The sequence below is a fragment of the Cupressus sempervirens genome, chromosome 4 (genome assembly GCF_028749045.1).
Source record: "Cupressus sempervirens isolate cs-2001-9-10 chromosome 4, ASM2874904v1, whole genome shotgun sequence".
Taxonomy (NCBI): domain Eukaryota; kingdom Viridiplantae; phylum Streptophyta; class Pinopsida; order Cupressales; family Cupressaceae; genus Cupressus; species Cupressus sempervirens.
The window spans coordinates 784,368,009-784,391,101 of NC_143121.1; the positions used below are offsets into that span (position 1 = coordinate 784,368,009).

Sequence of the window (23,093 nt, forward strand, 5' to 3'; positions counted from 1 at the left end):
TAATAAGACCAAAAAAATTAGTTATTTGTAATTAGTGAAAATTAATTACTAATAGAAGAAAAGTAAATATTGTGTTTGGCCAATACAATAATGTTGGGTGAAATATTGTATTAATAGAATGTAATAGTGTGAATCTAAAATTCTTAACTTAACTTGAATTCTAAATAAGAATACTTTTTTTATAATCATTATGACATAAAACAATTTTTTGAGATTACATGACATTTGAATTTTTTTTATATACTTATGATTAAATTATATTTTATATAATTTGTATATATATATATATATATATATATATATATATATATATATATATATATATATATATATATAATTTAAAAACTCACAATAATATATTATAAAATTTATATATATTTGTGATATATTATTAATAAATTTATTTATATAACTATAAAATTTTATTTTAATACAATTATATTTTGTAGTTTCATCTTTAAAATATATTAATGTTAATATTTGTTAGCAAACATTTAGCAGAAAAAAATGAATATGGAGGAATTTCGAAAAAAAAGCTTCTATAACACATAACACATAAGTATAACACAAAATTGTTAGAATCAATAGAATTTAAGATAAATAAATTTTATAATATAAAACATCAATAAATTAAAATCAAAACTTTATAAATATTCAATTTGTGAAAAATACTTATTGTACATTGGTGAAAAGAATAGAACTATCATACTGAATGCAATAGTATCTTCTGCAAATACAATAAGCCTTCTCCTACTAAATGACTCTTTACATATCTTCCCTATCACACATTAAGGTGCCATTGCTAGTTATAAAAACATTTTTAAAAAATATTTAAAAATAATCCTTTAAGAGTTAATGGTAGTATAAGTTCGAAACATAAGTGAAATTTATTTACGGACATAAATGAAAATGCAACAATAACCCAATACATCCGAGGGAAAGTAGGGTCTAGTTGAGGCAATAAATTTGTGAGCTACTTCAGCTAAGATGTAATCCTGAGAAGTTATTTGTGGGCGTACATTACCCTCTCTCTGCGACCAACATCACTGTGATAGGCCGACTTCCAATATTGAAACAGGTAACAAATATTACCCACTCAGTGTATTCATTTTCTTTCTTGTTACGCCCTCTATCTTTCTCAGCATACTGCCAGAACTCCCCCCATACCGACATGTCTCCAGCCTCCAATGTTGTACAGCTCAGTAAATCTATTAAGGCCCTCTGTAAATCAGGCAACACAAACAACGCGTGGGAACTCTTGCATTCAGCCATTAATAAACGCCTTCCTCTCAATGTTGTATCTTTCACTACCCTTTTGGACGGTCTTGGCAATGATGGCGATCTACACAGGATGATTCTTCTCCTCGCTGAAATGGAAGAGACGGGCATACATTCCGATGTCGTCACTTACAACACTCGTATAAAGGCTTTTTGTGGATGGGGTAAAATTAAGGAAGCTCTAGTGCTCTTGGACAAAATGAGGAGTGACCACTGTTTTCCTAATATTGTTATCTACAACACCCTAATCGATGCTTTCTGCAAAGACTGTAGAACAGATGAATCTTTAGTATAGGTAGCTCGAGTGATACAAGATGGCTATTTTCCCAATCAAGTGACATTTTGTACAGTTATTAAGGGACTCTCCAAAGATGGCAAGCTGGACAAGGCCTGAGACTATTTTCAAAACAAGTTGAAAAAGGGTTTGCAACCAAATCTTGGTACATACAGCTCTCTTATTGCTGGTTTCCGTCAGAATAATAGGGTAAGGGAGGCATTCACTCTTCTTTGTCATATGGAAGACAGGGGATCTCTTTCTAATGTGGTAACATATAATATTTTGATACGTGCATTCTTTAGGACAGGAAATGTGAGAATGGCATTTCAAATGTTAGACAGAATGAGAATAAATAGTATAAAAACTAATGAAGTGACATGCACCACAATCATTGATGGTCTGTGTAAAGCAGGTGATCTTGCTAGTGCACATCTACTAATAAATAAGATATGTAGTGGCTGTTTTTGTTCACATTTTTTCTAGACATATTGTTGCTATTATTATCAGACTATGATGGACTAGTTTTATGTTAATGGATTAGAGGTATTGTTTTGAGACTATCAGACATTATGTTATGGATTCAGTTGATATATAAAAAGATCATTTAGACTTTACATTTCATGCATACATGATGATCATTATATTGTTTTCAACTATTGTTGATAATTAGTTAGATGGTTATTATCTTATGTGTTTTATTATAAATACTTACCCCATACTTGCATGTGTATGGTGTGCGTGTTTTTTTATTGTATGGCGTTTCTGATGTGGTTAAGGAAGGGAGTCGTAGTCACCTGCTTAGTCGGGATCTACACAATGCACCACTTCCTGCCATTGTCTGTTTAGCTTAGCATTAAATATTGTATGTACATGCATGGTTTTTCTGCAGGTTGCAGGTACCGGGTATCGACTTCCCTGAATTGTCAGGATGAGCATACCCTATTATACTATCTCAGTGATAAGAGAAGGGAGATAAATTCTCAAGTCCAAATCCCAAACCTTTAAGCCAATTGTCCTAGTGAGGTAGGACAAGTATCTGGATATTTTACCCACCGAATGTGTCAGATGACATAATTCATGATTTTTAACCCTTTAGATTGATTTTGAGTGATTTGCCCTATGATGGGTTTTCATATTTTATTCTTAAAGGTCTATGATGAATTTTCTATTAATTAAGTCTTAATAAATAGATTTAATTAATAAATTAATTATTTGAGAAAATTAATATAAAATATCATGTTATTTGATATTTTGATTATAATTAATTAAATATGAATTATTGAGGAAAAAGAATTAAATTTTTAAAAAAAATAGAAATTAAAATTAATAATAATAAAATAATAAAGTAATAAATAAATAATAATAATAAAAGTTATAAAAATTAAAATAAAAGTTATAAATATTTAAATAGAAATTATATAAAAAGTAAATTGGAGTTACAAGCTTGCATGGGAGTTAACGCACTTTTCTATTTCTCAAGTGTCAACAACATGGAGGTTTGTGCATCAATAAAGCACATGGTGTCTACAACCCTATGGCTCATCAAAAAGGTTGGTAAGGACCCATGCTTAGTTGGTGACGCCTTCTAGCTATTTTTAAAAGCATTCTAGATGTTTCCTGAGAGCTCTTTATATTCAGGCATTCCTAGAAGCTTAGACATAGCGTTTGGAGTGCAATTTGGAGCATTGGAGGATTCGAGAATTCTAAAGAAGGGAGCTTGCTCTGCGGGTTTCTGAGGAAGAGCGAATTAGCATCAGAATCTGGGTAGATTCTTGTGATTTTACTTATGCTATTTCCGCATCTTGCATTCTCTGTCTTTTTCGTGTCTTCCATATGTCTTCTGAGAATTTTTCCTATTTTTTATTGTATGCATTCTCAATATGGGTAGTTAAAATTTATTTGAGAATCTTTATATGCATAGATCTGAAAAGAATATGGGGGCTAGGGTTGAATTGTAGACAAAATTTATTAGAAAATTATTGAAAAAATTTATAAAATAAATATTTATAGGAAATTCATAAAATTATATATATATTCTTTATGAAAATATATATATAATTCAGATCTGCATTTTCGCATATAAATATATACTGTATAAAGTTCTGCGTATATTTATACACACACACACACACATATATATATATACACACACATATATATATACATACATATATATATATATATATATATATATATATATATATATATATATAATTGGAAAGCCGAGCGAATTATCGCAGTAAAAATTCATTAAAATGCATTGCGATTTGTAATTGTGTTTGAAAAACGTTATATAAAAAAATTATTTAAAAAATATATATATATACATATGCATATGAGGGTGGGTCGGAATATCCCAACCCCGACCACCGTACACTACAGGTCTGCGGACGCAGAGTACCTGCGCAACCATAGTGTACCTGCAACTCGCAGACTGCCCGCATTACGACAGCGCATTTTTTATATATAATCCACATTGTATTTGTATAATGTGCGGTTCGATTTTATATTGTTTGATAAATTCATTTTAATGAATTTCGTTTATGTTATGTAATTCATTTTTTTATAAATTATATATGAATATGTGTGTGTGTGTGTGTGTGTGTGTGTATATTATTATTAATAAATAATTGATATATTATTGGATGTTTGGAATTTAAAGAGGAATTCTTTAATACAAGATATTTTACAATGGTGAGCAATATAGATTCAATATAATCTTTAATTTGGAAAGATGAATATGGAAAGAATTTCAATTAGTATTTTTTTAAATGATGGGGGTCTAAATGGAAATATAAGAGACATTTAGAACATCTAGAAAACTGAGTTTAATGGTAGAAACTTTTACAAAAACACTTGGGCTAGGTTAAACGTGAAGTTTCTCCACTTGACAATTGAATTGGGAATGTAAACCGAGACTTTTGCATTTAAATTTAAATTATAAACTTAGCAAAATCAAAACATGTGTTTGCATTGTGTATTCTTTATGCTATTGTTTTGAGTTTTGGGTTGACTAGTATTGACCAGTTATAGGACGTCTACCAGAGGCTTGAGAGTTATGTGATTGTGATGTCATGATGATGTTTTAATCTCGATCTTTATAACCCAACCATGGTTATGTGATGGAATGCTCTATGTATTGGTTGTGATTACTGATTGTTATAGTTGAGATTCTTATGTATGAGACACTTGACTTAACCATTATTTTTGGTCATCGATCAGTTATCCTTGGTTATTTGCTAGTCGCCATGATGGGACTGAAATGTGGATTTATTCTTGATAATGTCATGTTGAGACATGTCTGACTCAACTATTTTTGGAGTCTTCGATCAGTATGATTGAGATATATTTTGGTTATTGAGAACCATTGGATACTTGATTATCAGTGATACTTCAGTTGCCAATAGAGAGCTGTTGTGTTCATGATTTTCTATGGATGTTTGCTCATGGAGATTTGATACTTTTATGCATATTTGATGATTTGATTATGGTTTATCTTTTGTGATTTTGAGATTTATGATTCCATGAGCATTAGGGTAGGATATCTGCATGTAGTGACAGGAAGTAGCTTGCAATGGGGGTCGGGGCCCTAAGAGGCTGCCAGGGTAACTCATTGTAAGTTGGATTAATAAGTGATAACATTCACACCTAATACTAACTGAATGAACCTAAAAAGATAAGAGTTTTTTTCTCGCCCATGCCTTGAGTGCTTGTATAGGCTAGGATGGGAGTAGTGAGAACGCATGGTTGCGACCTTGCATTTTATAGTATGCCTCGTCAGTAAGAGAGGATACTAGTGGCCGCATGAGATCAATATGGACCCATGCAATTTAGCTAACTGTCAGGGTAACTTGTACATGATAATTGCGATGACACTTTTCCGCTTGCATAGTAGGTTCCTACATGTCATTGTGTGCCTCTGAGAATAGATGTCAAATTTTGTGTTTGGAACCTTTGAGTTAGTATACTTTTAGGATTCTTAGACTCATAGAGATTTGCGCTATGTGATTTTTTTAGCCATTTGGGACTTGAGATTATCTCCTTAGCACGGTGGGAGTGGACCACTTAGGTACCACGCGGTCGGGTGGTAGTGTATTTTCCACTCTTATCATTTGAGATTCATTGAGACATCGTGGCTAATGCGTCCTTCATGATGGTGGATATGTATCCTTTCATTGATGATTAGCATATGTTAGATGATGTTATCTTATGCTTATATTTGCATGTTAGATTACTTTCTACATATGATGTTATATATGTTAGGAGTGGCATTCTTACTATGTTAATACCGATGATCTCTTCGGTGATTTGGAATGTTACGCATGGAGGGATGGTTAGGATCCACGATGGTCTAATGATGCTATTAACGGTTGGGAAGAATCGTGCACTTAGTTTATTATGTTTGATCTTTATGATGGATGTCTTCTATGATGATGTATCATATGATTATCTTTACTTTGATGTATCATGGATTAGAATAGGAAGATGTACCTTATTCTATGTATGTATATTCTTTTGAGCTTGTCATACCCTGTGACATGTACAGTGGATGATTGAGTATTTGAAATGTAATGTATAAACATTGGACTTATCATTATTGTTTCATGTGGATGTTGTACCAAATAGATTCATGTATGTTAGATGTTTTTAGATGTAAACCAACGTTAAGAGATCTTAAAGAATGTAATCTATTATGTATGTTATGTTTACTTTTAGATGGACATTACTATTGCTTCCGTTATTGTGCATTAGTTATACGTGGTGTTTACTTTCATGTAAAAAAAAAATTTAAAAATGCTACCAAATTTAGTGAAAATTCTAGGTTAATTCTTTGGATCCCTTGGCAGGGCATTACAAGATACTTGATGAAGGCAAGGCTCCTCATGTAATGGATTTTAGTTCTTTGATTAGTGGCTATTGTAAAATTGGCAAAATGGATGAGGCTTTCAAGCTTTTTAAAAGGATGGAAATGATTGGCATTACTCTAGATGTTGTAACCTATAGCTCTCTGATTAATGGTACTTGTAAAATTGGTGAAGTGGATGAAGCTTTCAAACTTTTTAAAAGTATGAAAATGATTGGCATCACTCCAAATGTTGTAACTTACAGCTCTCTCTGATTAATGGTTATTGTAAACTTGGCAAAATAGATGAGGCTTTCAAGCTTTTTAAAAGTATGAAAGTGATTGGCATCATTCCAAATGTTGTAACCTATAGCTCATTGATTAATGGGTATTGTAAAATTGGTGAAATAGATGAGGCTTTCAAGCTTTTTAAAAATATGAAAGTGATTGGCATCGCTCCAAATGTTGTAACCTATACCATGCTAATTGACACATTATGCAAAGAAGGTAAAGGTGGCATTGCTCTGTCAATGCTAGATGAAATGAAAGCAAAAGGTTTGGTTCCAAATGAGATCACATACAACTCATTATCTGGTGCTGTTTGCAAAAGACGTGAGTTGGGGAAAACATTTTTTTGATAGATCAAATGCAGAAATAAGGTTGTGCTCCAAGTGATTGGACGGTAAAGACACTCTGCCCGCTGATTGATGCTGCTCACTTAGAAAAATTAAAAGATGTTAAGCAAATGACAATGCTTTTATTGTTGAAGTCACTTGTATGACTGGTACGACCTATTGCTAAAAACTTGCTTTTGTTCAAGGCTTGAAATGGTGGACTATCCTATTTTTATGTTCTAGTGGACTGTTATGTTCTATGCTAAAAGATTTTTCAGTGGTTGCACTAACATGCAAGGTGAGTATTGCACTTCTAAAAAAGTTTAATCGTTCCATATCTTCATATATTATGAAGTTTTTTAAAAGAAATTATTTATACACGACTGTTGCAGCTAGCTCGATATTTTTATCAAGTTCGTAATTCTGCATATCTATGGAGATTTTGTGCATTCAAAATCAAACAAGAAATTGAATCAAATCCAAAAAATGAGTACTGACAAAGAGTCCAAATCTCAATAATTCTCAATTGCACTCGTTCTTTTACGCTACAGGAAAATCAGTCTATCCAAAATGATTATATTGAAAGTATGCATTTTTCCAATTCTGCATGCATACTTGAAGTCTAGATGATTCTATAAAACTTGACATATTTTTTCCTAAGCACTGTCCTATTCCTTACCACTATCAGCCACACCAAGCACTGTTCTCCTCCTTAGTAGTCACAGCCTGCATTCTATTTATGTAGTTCATACCATGTTCCTCCCCTTACACTTCAAGCTACCTTTCTAGAAGAAATCATGCTTTGATCTTAGACATTTAATGACTTTGTAGCCTGTGCTTTGCGGGTTGTCCTCATCTAGAGGATCAGTGATGCAGAAAATATTTCTTCAATAATATGCCAAATGATAGCAGTAGTAATTCAAAGGTGAAGCTCCACCTCTTCCACTCCTTATAGATGAATATTTTGATCACCAACCACTTTGAAGTTCTTTTCATCATGAGTAGATGCAATTTCCCTCTTCTCCATTCTTATGAGTTACATATTGTTTAAAGTTAGTATATTTTTATATATGTATTGTTTTTGATAAGATAAACAAGTTTTACAGGGACCCTGAAATCCAATAGTTAAAACAAAATCAAGGCTAATAATAAGCAATTAAAGCCCAGCCAAACATAGACAAGTCACAAGGCTGATAATAAGCATGAAAGCCCAACCAAAAATAAAGGCCAATGAAAAGGCCAATTCAACATACAGCTAAAAAGTCAGAACAAGAAAAAGCCAACTAGACAAGAAACAACAGAAAACTAATCAGCAAAAGATAGGAAAAAATAAACCATGATTACTCTTTTGTCTTTCGCTCGAGCTCTTGCATCGTCTGAGCTGCTTCATAGACTTTGTGAGTCTCCTCAACCATCTGCTCCCGAGTCTTCTGAACTTCCTGATCCAGGCTGCTGAAAGTTATTTCTATCGCTGCGTCCTCTTCCCTCCTGGCTCTCTCTGTCCTTGTCCTCATTCTCATCCAATAGACCTCAGGCTTTTAACATTCTAGTAAGGGACATAATGTTATCATTGATAGAATTGAGGATGGAAATCATCTGATTCGCCAAATTATGATTATAGTTTTCCAGATTTAGGATTCTTTTCTTAGCCAAACTGAGTCGATCCTCCTGATCCTTCTGATTTCCTGGACTTGGCTACATCCTATTGTTTTTCAGTTGGCCGACTTTTTCCCTAAACTCTTTCAATTCGTGGTAAAGCCATTTGATTGACTTGAAATTGTCGATCATGCTATTTAAAGCATTATTCAACAGATTCATGCCCGTTTCCCTAGCATTATCCGTTATTGCCACCATAGCGGGATTGATGAGGTCTTCGAACTTGAGTTGGCCCTTCTTTTCTTCCAGGATTTGGGGATTCATTGTCTCTCTGACAATTCCCATCTTGGTTGTTCTTACATTGAAGATTCTCCATGCCTTTCATCTATCCTTCATAACCACTTCACCACCCTCTTCACCAATATTCTCCTTCTCCTGCTCTTGGGGATGAATAGGTGAAAGAGGAATAGCAGAGTTTTCAGGCCCTGAACCCAAAACCCCCTTAGTTTCTGCCTCTTTAACCCTCTTCCTTTTTTTAGCAATTGGTTCTTCCCTCTTAATTTTCGTCTCCTCCTCTTCCTCATCCTCAGATTTCATTTCCCCCCTTCCTCATTGTAATCTTCATCGCCCTGGCCTATTATTTTAGGCCCATGTCCTCTAGGGTTCTTCTTGCTTGGGGTAGTAGATGAGGGCGATTTCTTATCCGACTCGTTGGCCTTCTTTCTAGAGGAAATCTTTTCCTCCCCCTCTGAGTTGATACTTTGGATATCTTCTGTATCAGAGGAAAAACTAGAGCTGCCTAAGTCCTCAGAGGCATCCGCTTCATGCAGAGGAGTTTTACTTAAGGTTTGATCTTTAAAATGCTCATAAATTAACAACAATAGTCCTTCATGCAAGGCAGGTTTCATAGAGGGCTTTTTCTTGAATCCAAAAATAGCCTTGCTCATAGAAGTAAATAAATAAAAGGAGAAAGAAATCTTAATGCCATGGCGGAAATGGTTGAGAAAAACAAAGTGATGAGTTCTCACACGATCAAATCTAGTATCCAATGAAATGAACTATATAATAGCACATAAAACATACCTCCAAAGTTTTTTGATAGAATGCATTTCATAATACGTTTCACATTTTACCAAAGCAGTCCTCTCCTCCAATCTCTTTGCAAACTCCTTGACCTCATTCGTCGACAACTTCTTGTCTCTATAAAATTTGAAACCCCTGTCGAAATTTCAGACACAAGAGCAATGACTTCCTCTGTAATCTGAAATGGAACTCCATTCACTTTAACCCGCCTGTTCTTCCAAGAGTTAACCATATTGTTAGTAACATTTGGGTCAAAGCCATGGAGTTTAGCGATGTAATTTGCTATACCTTCGTTCTCCAATTTCTCCCATACTTTTTCCCTTTGTTTCCATTTTTCCGCTTCACCCACAGGCTCCTTCCTACTTTGTTCCCCCACCATTTCTGCGCTTTCCACCCCTAAAATTCTCATAAACACTGACCTCTGCAAACCCTTCTCAAACCTTTGAATGCTCTAGTTTCTACTTCTTTGAAAAGCGCCAATATAATTTTCTATACCCTAGAAAAAATAGCGGATGAAAAATTTGACCCACAAAATGTGTCGATATGACATTGATAACCTCATCTAACTGTGTTTACCGTAAACGCCATAATTGTAAAAACTCACACCCATGCTACCATTAATATTCATTATTACATTAAGATCTCCATCGTACCTCCTTAGATTTTTTCCAATTCGATAAGACTCTTCACTTCTTCTAGAATATTCCCACCCGAATTCTAGGTCATCACCTTGTCTTACCTGACGGCTTCGTTGGTGAACCAATCAGCCACGGGGTTAGCCTCCCTATAAACATGGGTGACGTGGACACATTCAAAATTTTCAAGGATAGTTCGGGTCTCTTCTATTAAATTAGCAATAGACCATGAAGGTTGAGTGATTAATACATCTTATAATGTTATTAGAATCCCCCTCCAACCATAATTTTTTAATCTCCATGTCAAAGGCCAGTTTAACTGAATGACAAGCAGCACTGGCTTCTGCAAAATGGTTAGTTTGGAAACCCAAAGGATGAGAAAAAGCTTCCACCCCTCCATCATAATTATTTCTTATGATTCCTCCACAACCCGAAGGTCCAAGGTTACCTTTTGATGCACCATCAAAATTTGTTTTATGCCATCCCTTAGGAGGGAGCAGCCATTTCACTTCACGTCTTTTTATTCTCCTGTCCTTATCTTTATCCTTCTTATTACCACCATTTTCAATATCTCCCCCCTTCCTAACCTGGTAATTTTCCTTTGTGTTTCTATAAATCTATTCCCCAACAACATAAGCAGGTTCCTCTCTTTCTCTGAAAATTCTATTGTTTCTTTCCTTCTAGACTCCCCAACAAAAATGAGGCAAAGTCTAGGTGTTTAAATTTAGTAAGTCTAAACCTTTGAACATACTTATCCTATGACAAAAGAAATCTAGAAGATTTCTTGGTTTGCACCAACTTACCCCAAAATTCTTAGTTATGTTATCCCAGACTTCTCTTAAGAAAGGACAATGGATAAACATATGATTGACCAATTCCATCTAGTTTTTACAAAGCATACACCTATTAGGGATAATATGACCTCTTTTTATTAGATTATTGTGATTAAGAATTTTGTCTTGCAAGGCCAACCAATAAAAAATCTTGATTTTTGGGGTAAGACCAGATAACCAAGCTTTCACCCAAGGGGGTTTGTCTTTTAGGCTCCAAAGAGAGTTATAGCCCGAAGCTACCGAGTAACAACCATTAGGATTGTCACCCTAAATAACTTCATCCCTCTTATTATTAATAACCATAGAATTCAGCATTGTCATGATCAGCTTGAGATCCTCAGAGATGAAAGATAGGTCTCTCCATCCTTGGTCTATTCTATAATCACTAACTTTTAAACCAAATTGCCTAATATGATCATTAGCCCATATTTCAAATATAGGATTATTAATAAGGGGCCCTTGAAACAACCAATTATTAGTCCAGAAGAGAATATCCTCCCCATTGCTCACTTTCCAAATAACCTTAGCCTTGGCCAGCTCTCTTGCTTTAAGAATACCATTCCAAATAACAGACCCGTTTGGGATGTCCTCATTGTTTAGCAAGAACTCGATAGGTCTTCTAATGTACTTATTAACAAAGATATCTCTCCATTCCCTAGTACTACTAAAGATGCACCAAATCGGTTTCGCTAGGAGAGCCATATTGAGATGCTTTAATTTCCTGATACCCAATCCACCATAGCACTTTGAAGGACAGACATTATCCCATGCCACAAGGGGATATCTTTTTTGCCCTTAAAGACTCAACCACAAAAAATCCCTCTGAATCTTTTCCATTTTCTCTGCAAATTTTACTGGTATCCCAAAAAGGCTCAAGGCATACATTGGGAGGTTTTGAAGAGTGGATTTTACCAAAAGACATTTGCCAGCTTGAGTTAGAGAAGCCCCTTTCCACCCCACAAGCTTCTTACTGAACCAGTTAATGATCCCATTCCAGAAGGAATCAAGAGGCTTAGCACCCAAAGGGAGTCCAAGATAGGTGGAAGGAAGCTTTCCCACTCCGCATCCAAGGATCCTCGCAATTTTCCTCTGCCTGTCCTCTGGAGTATTAATGAAGTAAACTGAGCTTTTTTCCCAATAGATAAGTTGTCCAGATCCTCTAGTGTACAAATCTAGAATCTCCTTCATAACCCTAGCCTCCTTGACTGAAGCTTCCTCTCCCATTATAGTGTCATCCACAAATTGCTAATGGGAAAAAGGATCACACCTAGAGGACGGTTTAATCTCTTTTAGCCTTCCTTCTTGTTTGTTCTTCTTGATTAACCTTCCAATACATTCCGCCAAAATAATGAACAAAATAGGCGAGAGGGAATCCCCCTGTCTAATCCCTCTTGTAGGTTTGAAAAAATCAGAAGGAGCACCATTTATCAAAATAGCAAGAGAAGAAGTAGAAATAAGCTGAGAAATAAGCTTACAAACATTTTGATCAAAGCCAAAAGCCTAGAGCACCCAACCAAGGAAAGTCTAGTTGACCCGATCATAAGCTTTTGAAAGATCTAGTTCGAGAAGCATTCCGTCTCTCTTTCCAGCTTCCATAGAATGGATAACTTCATGCACCATCATGATCAAATCCAAAATTTGTCTTCCAGGGACAAATCTCGTCTGTTGCTAAGATATGATCAAAGGAAGGATTTTAAGCATTCTAGAGGTTAGCACCTTTGAGATAATCTTGTAGAAAGAGTTACACAGACTGATAGGTCTAAGTTTATCCAAAGAGTCAGCCCCAGGAATTTTAGGAATGAGGACCAAAAAAGTAGAATTAATCTCTTTTAGAATGCTTCTTGCTCCAAAGAATTCCTGAACAGCCTTCACAACATCTTTCATAACCACCTACCAGTAAATTTGTAAGAAGAAGGTAGGAAACACATCTGGGCCCGGGGACTTATCCGCAAGGAGGGAGAAAAGAGCTTCTCTAACTTCCTGTGCGTTTGGTATAGCCCTCAACATTTTATTATGATGGGGTTGAATAATCTATGGAATATATGAGACAATTTCATTCTGATCCAACTTCAAAACCAAGGGATCCCAAGATAGAAGAGAGGAGAAAAAGGAAACAGCCTCAGCAGAAATTTCATTCTCTTTTGCTAACATATCCTGCTCCTTTTTTAAACAAAAAATTTTGTTATTAGCTCTATGCTTTAGAGTAGAAATGTGGAAGAACCTTGTGTTCTAATCCCCCTCTTTCAGCTAGTTAATTCTAGATCTTTGCTTCCAAAACTTCTCTTCCTTACTAATAATATTGTGTTGGTTAGACAAAATAGACAACTCAACATTCTTGTTCAAATCATTATACCCTTCCTATTGAATAGTATCCTGAATTGAGGTGAGTTTGACAGACAAATCATCTTTGTCATGAAAAATATGACCAGAATCCGTCTTATTCCAAACTTTTATCATTCTCTTCACATTACTCAACTTCGCAACTCTAAACATGGCAGTACCTTCCACTTCTATCCCCCACCAGTGATATATCTTATTCAATAAATCAAAATGTGATGTCCACATCTTTTCAAACCGAAAAGGGAAGTTCCTTCTTGGTTCTAAAGAGACAACTGAGAGCGATATAGGGGAGTGATCAGAGCCAACTCTAGGAAACAGAGATAGCTTAAGGAGAAAGACTGCAACTAGTTTGGTGAGATAAGAGCTCTATCCAACTGAACCTAAATACAATCCCTTCTAGTTCTTTTATTTGACCAAGTAAAAGCTCCTCCCGTCAGATCCATGTCCAAATAAGCCAGGCTATTAATAAAATTAGAGAGGTCAAATTTTCTTTCCCAATCAGACGCCAAACGTCCCTTCTTCTCCTCATCCACTAATGGAGAATTAATGTCCCCCATAATAATGTCTTTATTTATGCTACTGTTCTGAACCAAATCACAGACTTTGGACCAATAATTCTTCCTCTCCCTTTTAGAATTAGGAGCATAGACATTCAAAAGGAACCAAAAATCATTGGAGTACAAATGGAGCACTTTACAAAAAAGGATGTTGCCATCATTATACAAAGAAGTAAATTTGAACTGCTTATTATTAAAAAGAGTCGGCAATCCTCCAGACGCTCCTTTAGAATCCGAGGCTTCCCCGCTCATGTTATTGCTGAAAGAAATTTTATCCAAGCTCCCTTTCTTCATCTTGTTAGTGTAGTTTTTTATTTTTCCTATTTTTCTAGGTTTTTCCTACACTTTTAATAATCTCGCTTAGGTTAATAAAGCATGTCTTATTAGGTGAATGGTTGTGAGGTGTCACCTTCCTACATGTGAGCATCCATTAGCTATCTTGGGAAGATACTTTTCTATCTTTAGTCTGATAGATGGTTGCTCCTCATTGGTTGGTGTTGCCACCTCCTCCCTCTTCCTAGCCTATATAAGCATGCTACCTGGCTTGTATTTGCATCTCTTATTTTTGCATCCTCTTAATGTTATTTTGCTTCCAGCATTTGCATTACTCTCTTGGAGACTAACTCTATGATGCTATTTTGATTTTGTATCATTTGCATTCATAGTTTAGATATTTATTTTTTGCACTAGTTTTCTGGGTTATTAATCTTATCATATTCTAACATGGTATCAGAGCTTTTCTATGTGCAAGAGTAGATTTTAGTTTTCTTATTTGAGAGATTCGGGGGGGGGGGGGGGGGGGGCTAATAAACTTTATTGTAGTAGTTTTTTGAAAAATGAAGTATGCTCTTCTCTTGCGTCTTTGGATGATCTTGAGAATCAGAAAAGTTTTGACAAAAATAGTTTTTCTCTAGGGTTTCAATCTCAAATCTGACAACCAACTTGCATATTTGGAGTTTTCAATCAGTATTGCAAGTTTCAACATGCCATTGATGGACTTAAAAAGCTGATCCAGTATTTGCATGTCATATTTTGGTTGTTGGGGTCGGTTTTTTATTTTTGGAGCCATTTTTTACTGTTAAAGGCATCTAATTTACACTACAGTAGCATCTTCTATAAATCAACAAGAAAAATGCTTTCTGGGTTTTGTTCGCAGCCCCAAAAAACCATCTGGGTATCTTTTAGATTTTGCATGCAAGTTGTATATTTTTCAAAATTGAGCATGAAAGGCTATAGCCATACCCCTCTCCATTGGCAGTCGCAGATTTGAATGCAATTTTCAAATGTCTCGTTCTTGCTCATACGGACTCTAATTTTGATGATTCTTGTTATGAACTTGGCTTTTTTTTTGTGCTCTATCCACTAGTGGAGTTATTTTTTGATTTTCATGCATGAATTCTTCAGAAATTGTAGATTCTTAGCCATGATTGTGCACAGTTATCATTTTAGAAACTTCAGAGGATCATAACTTTCTCATACGACCTCGTATTGAGGCGATTCTTTTTTTGAAAGTGCATTTTTTTTTAGTAGATCGTAGTGGTGCTATTTGTTTCCTTGATTATTGTGCCCAAGTTTCACTTTTAGCATATGCTCTTCATGAGGGTTTGTAATGCATTGAAATCAAGACCACTGAGTATTTCTTTCTAGTGGTAGTTGTAAACGCACTAAAATAAAGTGCCAAATCATATTTCTTTGGGGGGGGTTCTTTGATTGAGTAAAAGGGAGGGGGGGGGGGGAGGGGGGGGGGGGGGGGCATTGTCATGGCTGGGTTCTCTTCTTTTTAGCATTTCTTCTTTGCATTTCTTCATCATGGATCAAACAAATATACCCATCCTAACTCCATACAATTACTTTGAATGGAAATCACGCATGACAATTCACTTAAAGAAATCTGGATTAAATAGGGTAACTATGGGACTTAAAACTAAACCTGCTAAAGATGAAGACAAGCCTAAGTAGTTTAACAAATGTGATGAGGCATATGGAACATTGTGTTTTTTTATTTCTCCTGACTTGCTATTTCACATTGAGTCTTTGGATACACCAAATGAAGTATGGACAAAGCTAGAAACACTATTTGGCACACAAGATTCAATGAGGGGTCATATGTTAGAAAATGAATTAATTAGTTTAAGTCCAAAAAATTTTAACACAATCCAAGATTTCTTCACCAAATTAAAATCACTAAGGCTGCAGTTAAAACAATGTGGAATTGAAAAGAAAGATGAACAACTGATTCTTAGTATTCTCTCCAAGTTGAGTTCAGAATATTCTGTGTTTGTCTCTACCTTCTATGCTACTAAGGGTGCACTTGGTACTCAATTCACCATGCCATCTTTAGATGATTTTGTTGTCAATCTCACTCGAGAACAGGACAAGCTAATCTAGATGGGTGCTCTTAAGTCCTCTAAGTCACATGCCTTGGCTGCCAACCAAGGCACAAAAGAACAAGGAGGACAAAGTAGTAACAACAATAGTAAGGACAAGAAACAAAAGAATAGCGAGGAGAAGAAGAATTAGATATCAATTTCTTCAAAAGCAACTATTGATACACCATCTTCCAAGGGCAATAAGCCTAAGAAAGAAAAGGTCAAATGTGCCTATTGTGAAAGACCTGGTCATGATAAACATAAATGTTTGCAGAAACAACTTGATCACTTGACATACATTCTTGAGAAGAATAATATCAGTGTTCCTGAGTCTATCAAACAAAGTTCTAATAAAGGGTCTAACAAAGAAAAAGAAAACAGCAAGGGGAAAGGAAAGGGCAAGGCCCTTTTTGCAGTTGCTTCCTCACCATCCACTTGGGTTCTTGATTCAAGTGCTTCACACCACATGGCTTCATCTAAGGAAGAACTTGCATCCTTGGAGCCGTGTACTATGCCTTCTATTTTGATGGGTGATAACACTCCTGTTGAGGTGTGTGAGAGAGGGTCTGTTGATATGGGGGATGGCACATTCCATGATGTTCCTTGTGTACCCTCATTATCAACTAATCTCCTATCAGTATACCAGATCACTCACATAAGTTTAGGCAAGCAGGTTGAGTTCACTCCTAGTTCAATGAAGATATGTGAGTTGCACAATGATTCTATAGTTGCAGTTGGGAGAGCAGATCATCAGTCACGACTCTATATGTTTTCTCACTTTGTTCCTGATCCTCCTTTATGGCATGAGCAATTTGGTCATCTTAACTTCCACTACTTGCATCAGTTTAACCAGCAAAGCATGGTCACAGGGTTGCCTTCTACTTTGACATTGGAGTCACTTGGAATACATGATAGATCTTCTAATGGGTCAGATTCACTTGAGCAGTCTTCTACCTCCACTTCTGATGTAGAGAGTGATTCAGAGGACTCACCTCCTTCCTCTCCTAGTCATCATTCACAGGTTGATAATTCTCCTCTAGATTCTCCATCTTCTAGTCCACTTTGGGCTAGACAGACCTTGTATTTGCAGGTGATTGGGTTGGGGATCCATCAGACACCAAGCAGACTCGTTCACAATTCTAGGATGCTTTGCATATCTTCATTGCTACTGCCTCAAATTCACAGTCCTTTCATGAGGCTTTTGTTATTTCTGAGTGGGATACAGCTATGCAAGAAGAGTATAGTTCCTTGATGAGGAACCACACTTGGGATCTTGTCCATTTTCCTAAGGGAAGAAAACTTGTTCGATGTAAGTGGATCTACCGGACAAAATTTGCAAGCTTTGTTGGGGGTGCGGGATGCTTCATCTTTTGGGGGGGCCTCTTCCTCTCACTTGGAGTCCTAATTTTCTTTGGGGAGTCTCTTTTCTTTCTCTTTTGGAGGAATTTTATGTACATGGGTACCTCATCAGGCTTGACTTGCCGGGACCCATTTCTACATCCACCTAAGCTTCGCTTATGGGGGGGTGTTAGTGTAGTTTTTTATTTTTCCTATTTTGCTAGGTTTTTCCTACACTTTTAATAATTTTTCTTAGGTTAATAAAGCATGTCTTATTAGGTGAATGGTTGTGAGGTGTCACCTTCCTACATGTGAGCATCCATTAGCTATCTTGGGAAGATACTTTTCTATCTTTAGTCCAATAGATGGTTGCTCCTCATTGGTTGGTGTTGTCACCTCCTCTCTCTTCCTAGCCTATATAAGCATGCTACCTGGCTTGTATTTGCATCTCTTATTTTTGCATCCTCTTAATACTATTTTGCTTCCAGCATTTGCATTACTCTCTTGGAGACTAACTCTATGATGCTATTTTGATTTTGTATCATTTGCATTCATAGTTTAGATATTTATTCTTTGCACTAGTTTTCTAGGTTATTAATCTTATTAGGTTCTAACACATCTTAGTTTTTTGTATCATCAGAATATCAGGTCTTTGATCTCTAATCATATTCCTAACAATTCCCTGCTTATGGGCTCCATTAAGGCCCCTTATGTTCCAAGAGATTATCTTCATTTAAAACTAGGGGAGAACTCCAAAAGAGTTCTTTGGTTCCCATCCGCCAAACTTCTTCTGGTCTCATCTTCTCTGAATTGACTAGCATGTCTCCTTCCTCTACAGCTTGATTACTACTCCTGTTCTCAGCTGGCGAAATCAGGGAGGGCTCCCGACTGCTTTTCTTTGTATTCTTAAGAGATAAATAGTTTCCCCTCTCTAATCCCTTTTCCAAGTTGCATGAAACATTTGGGGCCTTCCTAGGAGATGAGGGGAGATCCAAGACATCCTCTTGTATTTCCCACACTAACTCGTTTTCAATAATAAAGGCATGTTTCCCCACTTCCTGCGTTTGAGTATCTAACACCATAATTTCCTGGGATTGACAATCCATCTTTGTCTTGGTCTCCTTCCTCATTACTTGAGCAGGAACCAAAATTGCTCCATTTGCCTCCTTGGCTTTTGAAAATCTAGGATTAGCCTCCTTGACTTCTAAAAATCCAAGATTCCTTGTTAGATCTTCCTCCTCTCTAACAGACGAAAAAACTATCTCATCATCATTTGAGTCTCTGAGGGCTGACTCTTTCCTTCCATCAGCAAGGACTTCCACTATATTTTTTGGTTTTGCCACTGTCATAGCTGGTTCTACGATCACATTAATCTTTGGTGCTGGTTTCGCCAGCACATTAATCTTTGGTCCAGACAGGGCAACCATGTCTTTCCTAGAAATCGTGCTGGACGATTTATTCCCTCCTTTGGTAGGAGCATTCAACACCTTAGCCTTTTGGCCACCCTTAATGTCCTTCCTTTTCTAGATCTTTTTCTCCTTTCCTTGAGAAGAAGATGGAAACTTTTTCTTCTCAGCTTTAACCTTAGGACATTGATGTGCCTTGTGCCCAAATTTTAGACAGGTGTCCAAATTTCAGACAGTGAAAACAAGCAAAAGGGATACTTTCATAAACCAACTACTGATTATGTGTTCTCGGCTTAGAGTGAAAGCTCACAACTTTTGGCATGTCATCCCCTTCCCTGACACCGATACATAACTTTGCATACGTTAGTTTACTTCTAGCAGCTGTTATCAGGTCTATTGAAAAAAGTTCTCCAAAGGAGTTAGCTACTCCCACAAACACATCCTCATTCTAGAATTCTAAGGGCAGCTCTGGAAGTCTGACCCAAACCGGTGCTTGCACAAAGAATGATTCATTCAAATCTAGTTTCAATGACCATTTCTGAAGCACAAGGGTAGACTGACCTATACTCCAAGGTCCTTCACATAGGATGTTAGACAAGTCCTCATTACAAGTAAAATCAAAAGACAGGAAGCCTTTTTCCATAGCTGTAAAGTTGACCTATCTTTTAAGATGCCATTTCTTCTGAGTGAAAGATCTCACTATGTCTATGTTCGGCCTTTGCCTAATAAACTTTCCCACTAGAGTGGAAGCCATTGAGGCAATACTATGGTCTACCACCTCATCTGGAATAGCAATCACACAAGACCCCTTTACCAAGCTATAGAGAATCTTAACCGAAGGGAAGGACGACTTACCAAAGGGTTTAACACCAAAAATAGATGACCATTTCATCGGAAGAACCCTAGACCGGTCCACTTTGGGTGGCGGAACACATTTGTCTGGATCTCTGCTCTTGTCATGTGGGTCCCTGTCCCCATTCTCTGTCGCATCTCCATTCTCTGTTGTCCCCTGACACTCTGCAAACCCCTCTTCATTCCTAGTTTCTGATTTCCTTCTCCCTGTGGAATCTCGCCTAGGACAAGATTCAAATTTTGAAAAGGCACACTACCCCAACCTTTCCCCATCCACTCCTGCTCCTGCTCGCCATTTTTCTTATATATGTATTGTTTACCATGTTTTTTTCTCTATCTAATGCATTCTCTAATTTACTCCTTATGTATAATCCACACATAAATTGTTGTTGACACAAGTTGTTTTGGACAGTCAACACTGTTCTGGGTTGTCTAGATTAACTTGGCTTCAGGATATCACATGATATTTTGACAACTTAACATTGAACTTAAGCGTTTTCCTTAGCAGGCTTATCATGACTTTCAATTCAAAATGTTGTCTCCTTTTCTTGTTAGCCTCATGGTTTTTCTGGGTTTGTCCAGCTGATGATGGTGTTTGAACATTTTTATTTGGGTCAAAATGTAACAGGGGAACAAGAACCCTAAAATTATTAGCATCTATTTCAAAGAAACCCATTTTTATTTCTAAGCACCTCAATGAATGACCATGGTTGTTAGTTCTTACGGTTGGAAAAAATTGTCTTCGACGTCTCATTGAGGAGCTCTGTCATTGAGGCCAGGTGATCATCAACTTTGTCATAGCTGCAGCTACCCACAAAATTTCAAACATGGTAAGTTCAAAAGAAATGCAGGCTAATGACATTTATGCCTAAATGCCAATGACTGTCCATTTCTGTATATATATGACTGCGTTACTCCTATCAGCAGATTAAGGAAACGGGTGTGGAAGTGTAAGGCCATTAAAGAGATGGACGAACAATAGTATGAGTAATGGTGAACAAGTGTACAGGTGGGTCCTTGTCCAGGTGGTGTTTTTCACAAATCACCACTCTTCACCAGTGGCAGCTCATAATTTGGGTGAGTGAATTTTGAATCTTTCTTTTCAAAGTTCTCTCTTTCTTCCACTCATTTTTGCTTTTCAAATCAGTCTCTTTCTTGACAGAAGAAATCAAAATTTAATCTTTTACTTCTGGTGTATTTCATTAAATGGGGGATGTTTTGTGGTTGGTGTTCGCAGAATACTCATATCCTTTTATGACATTTGATGCTGAAAAGGTAGCTGCAAGAACATATGGTTACATTGTTGTTGGAGGAGGTGCACCAGGGTGTCCTCTGACTGTAACTCTCTCACAACATTACTTTGTTTTGTTGTTGGAAAGGGGAGATTCTCCATATGGAAATCTTGATATTGTAGACATACAGGGTGTTTTCAAGGTTTTTGGGGATCTCAAAGATTTTACTTATGTGATGCAGGAATTTTAGTCAGAGGAGGAAGTGCAGTTTGTAAGGGGAAGAGTTCTTGGAGGTGGAACTGCCATTAATGTTGGTTTTTGCATCAGGGCAAGCTCAGAATTCATTAGAGAGATGGAGTGGGATGAGAAACTTGTGATTGGGTTGAGAAGTTGATGGCATTCAAACCAGACAAGCTTTTCTATTGGAATTTTGCATTCAAGGATGCACTTTTAGTAGCTGGAATTATGTGCTGCTACTGGTGAAGAGTGGTGATTTTGTCTGTCTTGATAGTTGTTTTTATCTAATTTTGAAACTTATGGAAATGATGGGAAACAAGTTTATTGGGTGAGTAAAACCTACCTGGTCACATTAGCATCTTAAAACTCAGGGAACCTGGGTTCGTTCTGTTAATCCTATTTCAAGTATTCAGTATTAAAAAATTTCAGGAGTTTACCGGGTGGCAAGAGATGGGCCAGGAAACCTCTCAACAATTTGAATGGAAGCTTGGTAGTGTTGGCAGTATTAATTTCTCCCATCATCCACAGCCGCAGAGCCGTCCACAGCCACAGACAAATAGCCGCATACAGCCGCCCAAGGTCATTTCAGAATCAGTCTTCAACTACCAGTAGTTGCATATATTAATTGATATATATTAATATTATATGTCATGCAATACATGTGTTTGATATTCTAGAGAGTTCTTAGACCTCTATAAATAGAGGCATTATGTAAAGGTTTGAGTATCAAATGTTTATCTGATCATGGTGGATCAGTAGAGCCCATTTTGGGTTTCTCATTGTGGATCATGAGTGGATAGAATGTTGTAGCATTCTCTATAGATTTTCAATAGATTTCAGTTATGTTAATGAGTATGAAGTGCTGTAGCACAGCTTGATGTCTTTGTATTTTGCTTATTGATTTGAATGTTTATCGTTGCATTCATGTTTATCTTTGATCCACTCTATCCACCTCCTTTAAGTGGTATCAGAGCTAATGGAATATGATCCTAGAGATCGTGGAGAGCTCAAGAAGTTTAAAATTGGTGAAGAGTGTTGTGGCAACCTAGCCCAACAAGCAATGGCATTTGAAGTTATCTTCTACAAGAATAAAGAGAAGAACAAGTCAAGAGATTGCTATGAGAAAAAAAGAAGCTGTGAAAAGAAGAAAGTCAAAGTTGAAGTGTGTTTGAGTTATTGTTGTGTGACGCTGTCATTCATAGATTAGAAGCATGCGGAGCATCTCTGTGCAAGCGGGAGTGCCAAAGAATGCATACACATGACATGGAAGATATTGATCATGGAAAAAAAATTTATGTTTGTGTTTGAAATATGTGTGTTAGTTGTTATGCATTAGTTGTTAAAGTTAATTTGGTTATCTTAGGTGTAACATGTTGAATAAAAGGTGAGATGGTGTGCTGAAGCTCGTTGTCATAGTGCAAAGGTCTCTGTGTGTGCTGATTTGGAGTTTAAGTGTTGGAATCTGGATGAGAAAATGTTTAAGGCTTTGTCATATCAAATGTGGTCATGTAATAGTAGATTGCTAAATTGATATCCCCCAATCAAGTGATGAAGATTGAATGAGAATTGCTTGTTAATAATCTATTGTAAGGGGTGCATTATC

General features: G+C 36.4%; 1 protein-coding gene and 1 long non-coding RNA gene across 2 annotated transcripts; both read left to right on the forward strand.

Moving 5' to 3' along the window:
• Window positions 1-909: 909 nt before the first annotated feature.
• On the forward strand, window positions 910-22,345 carry LOC149563749 (uncharacterized). Its single transcript, XR_016364113.1, has 2 exons — window positions 910-1,078; window positions 21,495-22,345. It is a non-coding gene; the product is annotated as an uncharacterized LOC149563749 (long non-coding RNA).
• LOC149563750 (uncharacterized) lies at window positions 1,071-2,169 on the forward strand. Its single transcript, XM_089826879.1, has one exon. It carries the CDS (start codon window positions 1,172-1,174, stop codon window positions 1,571-1,573), a length of 402 nt encoding a protein of 133 aa, XP_089683005.1. The 5' UTR covers window positions 1,071-1,171; the 3' UTR covers window positions 1,574-2,169.
• Window positions 22,346-23,093: the final 748 nt, after the last annotated feature.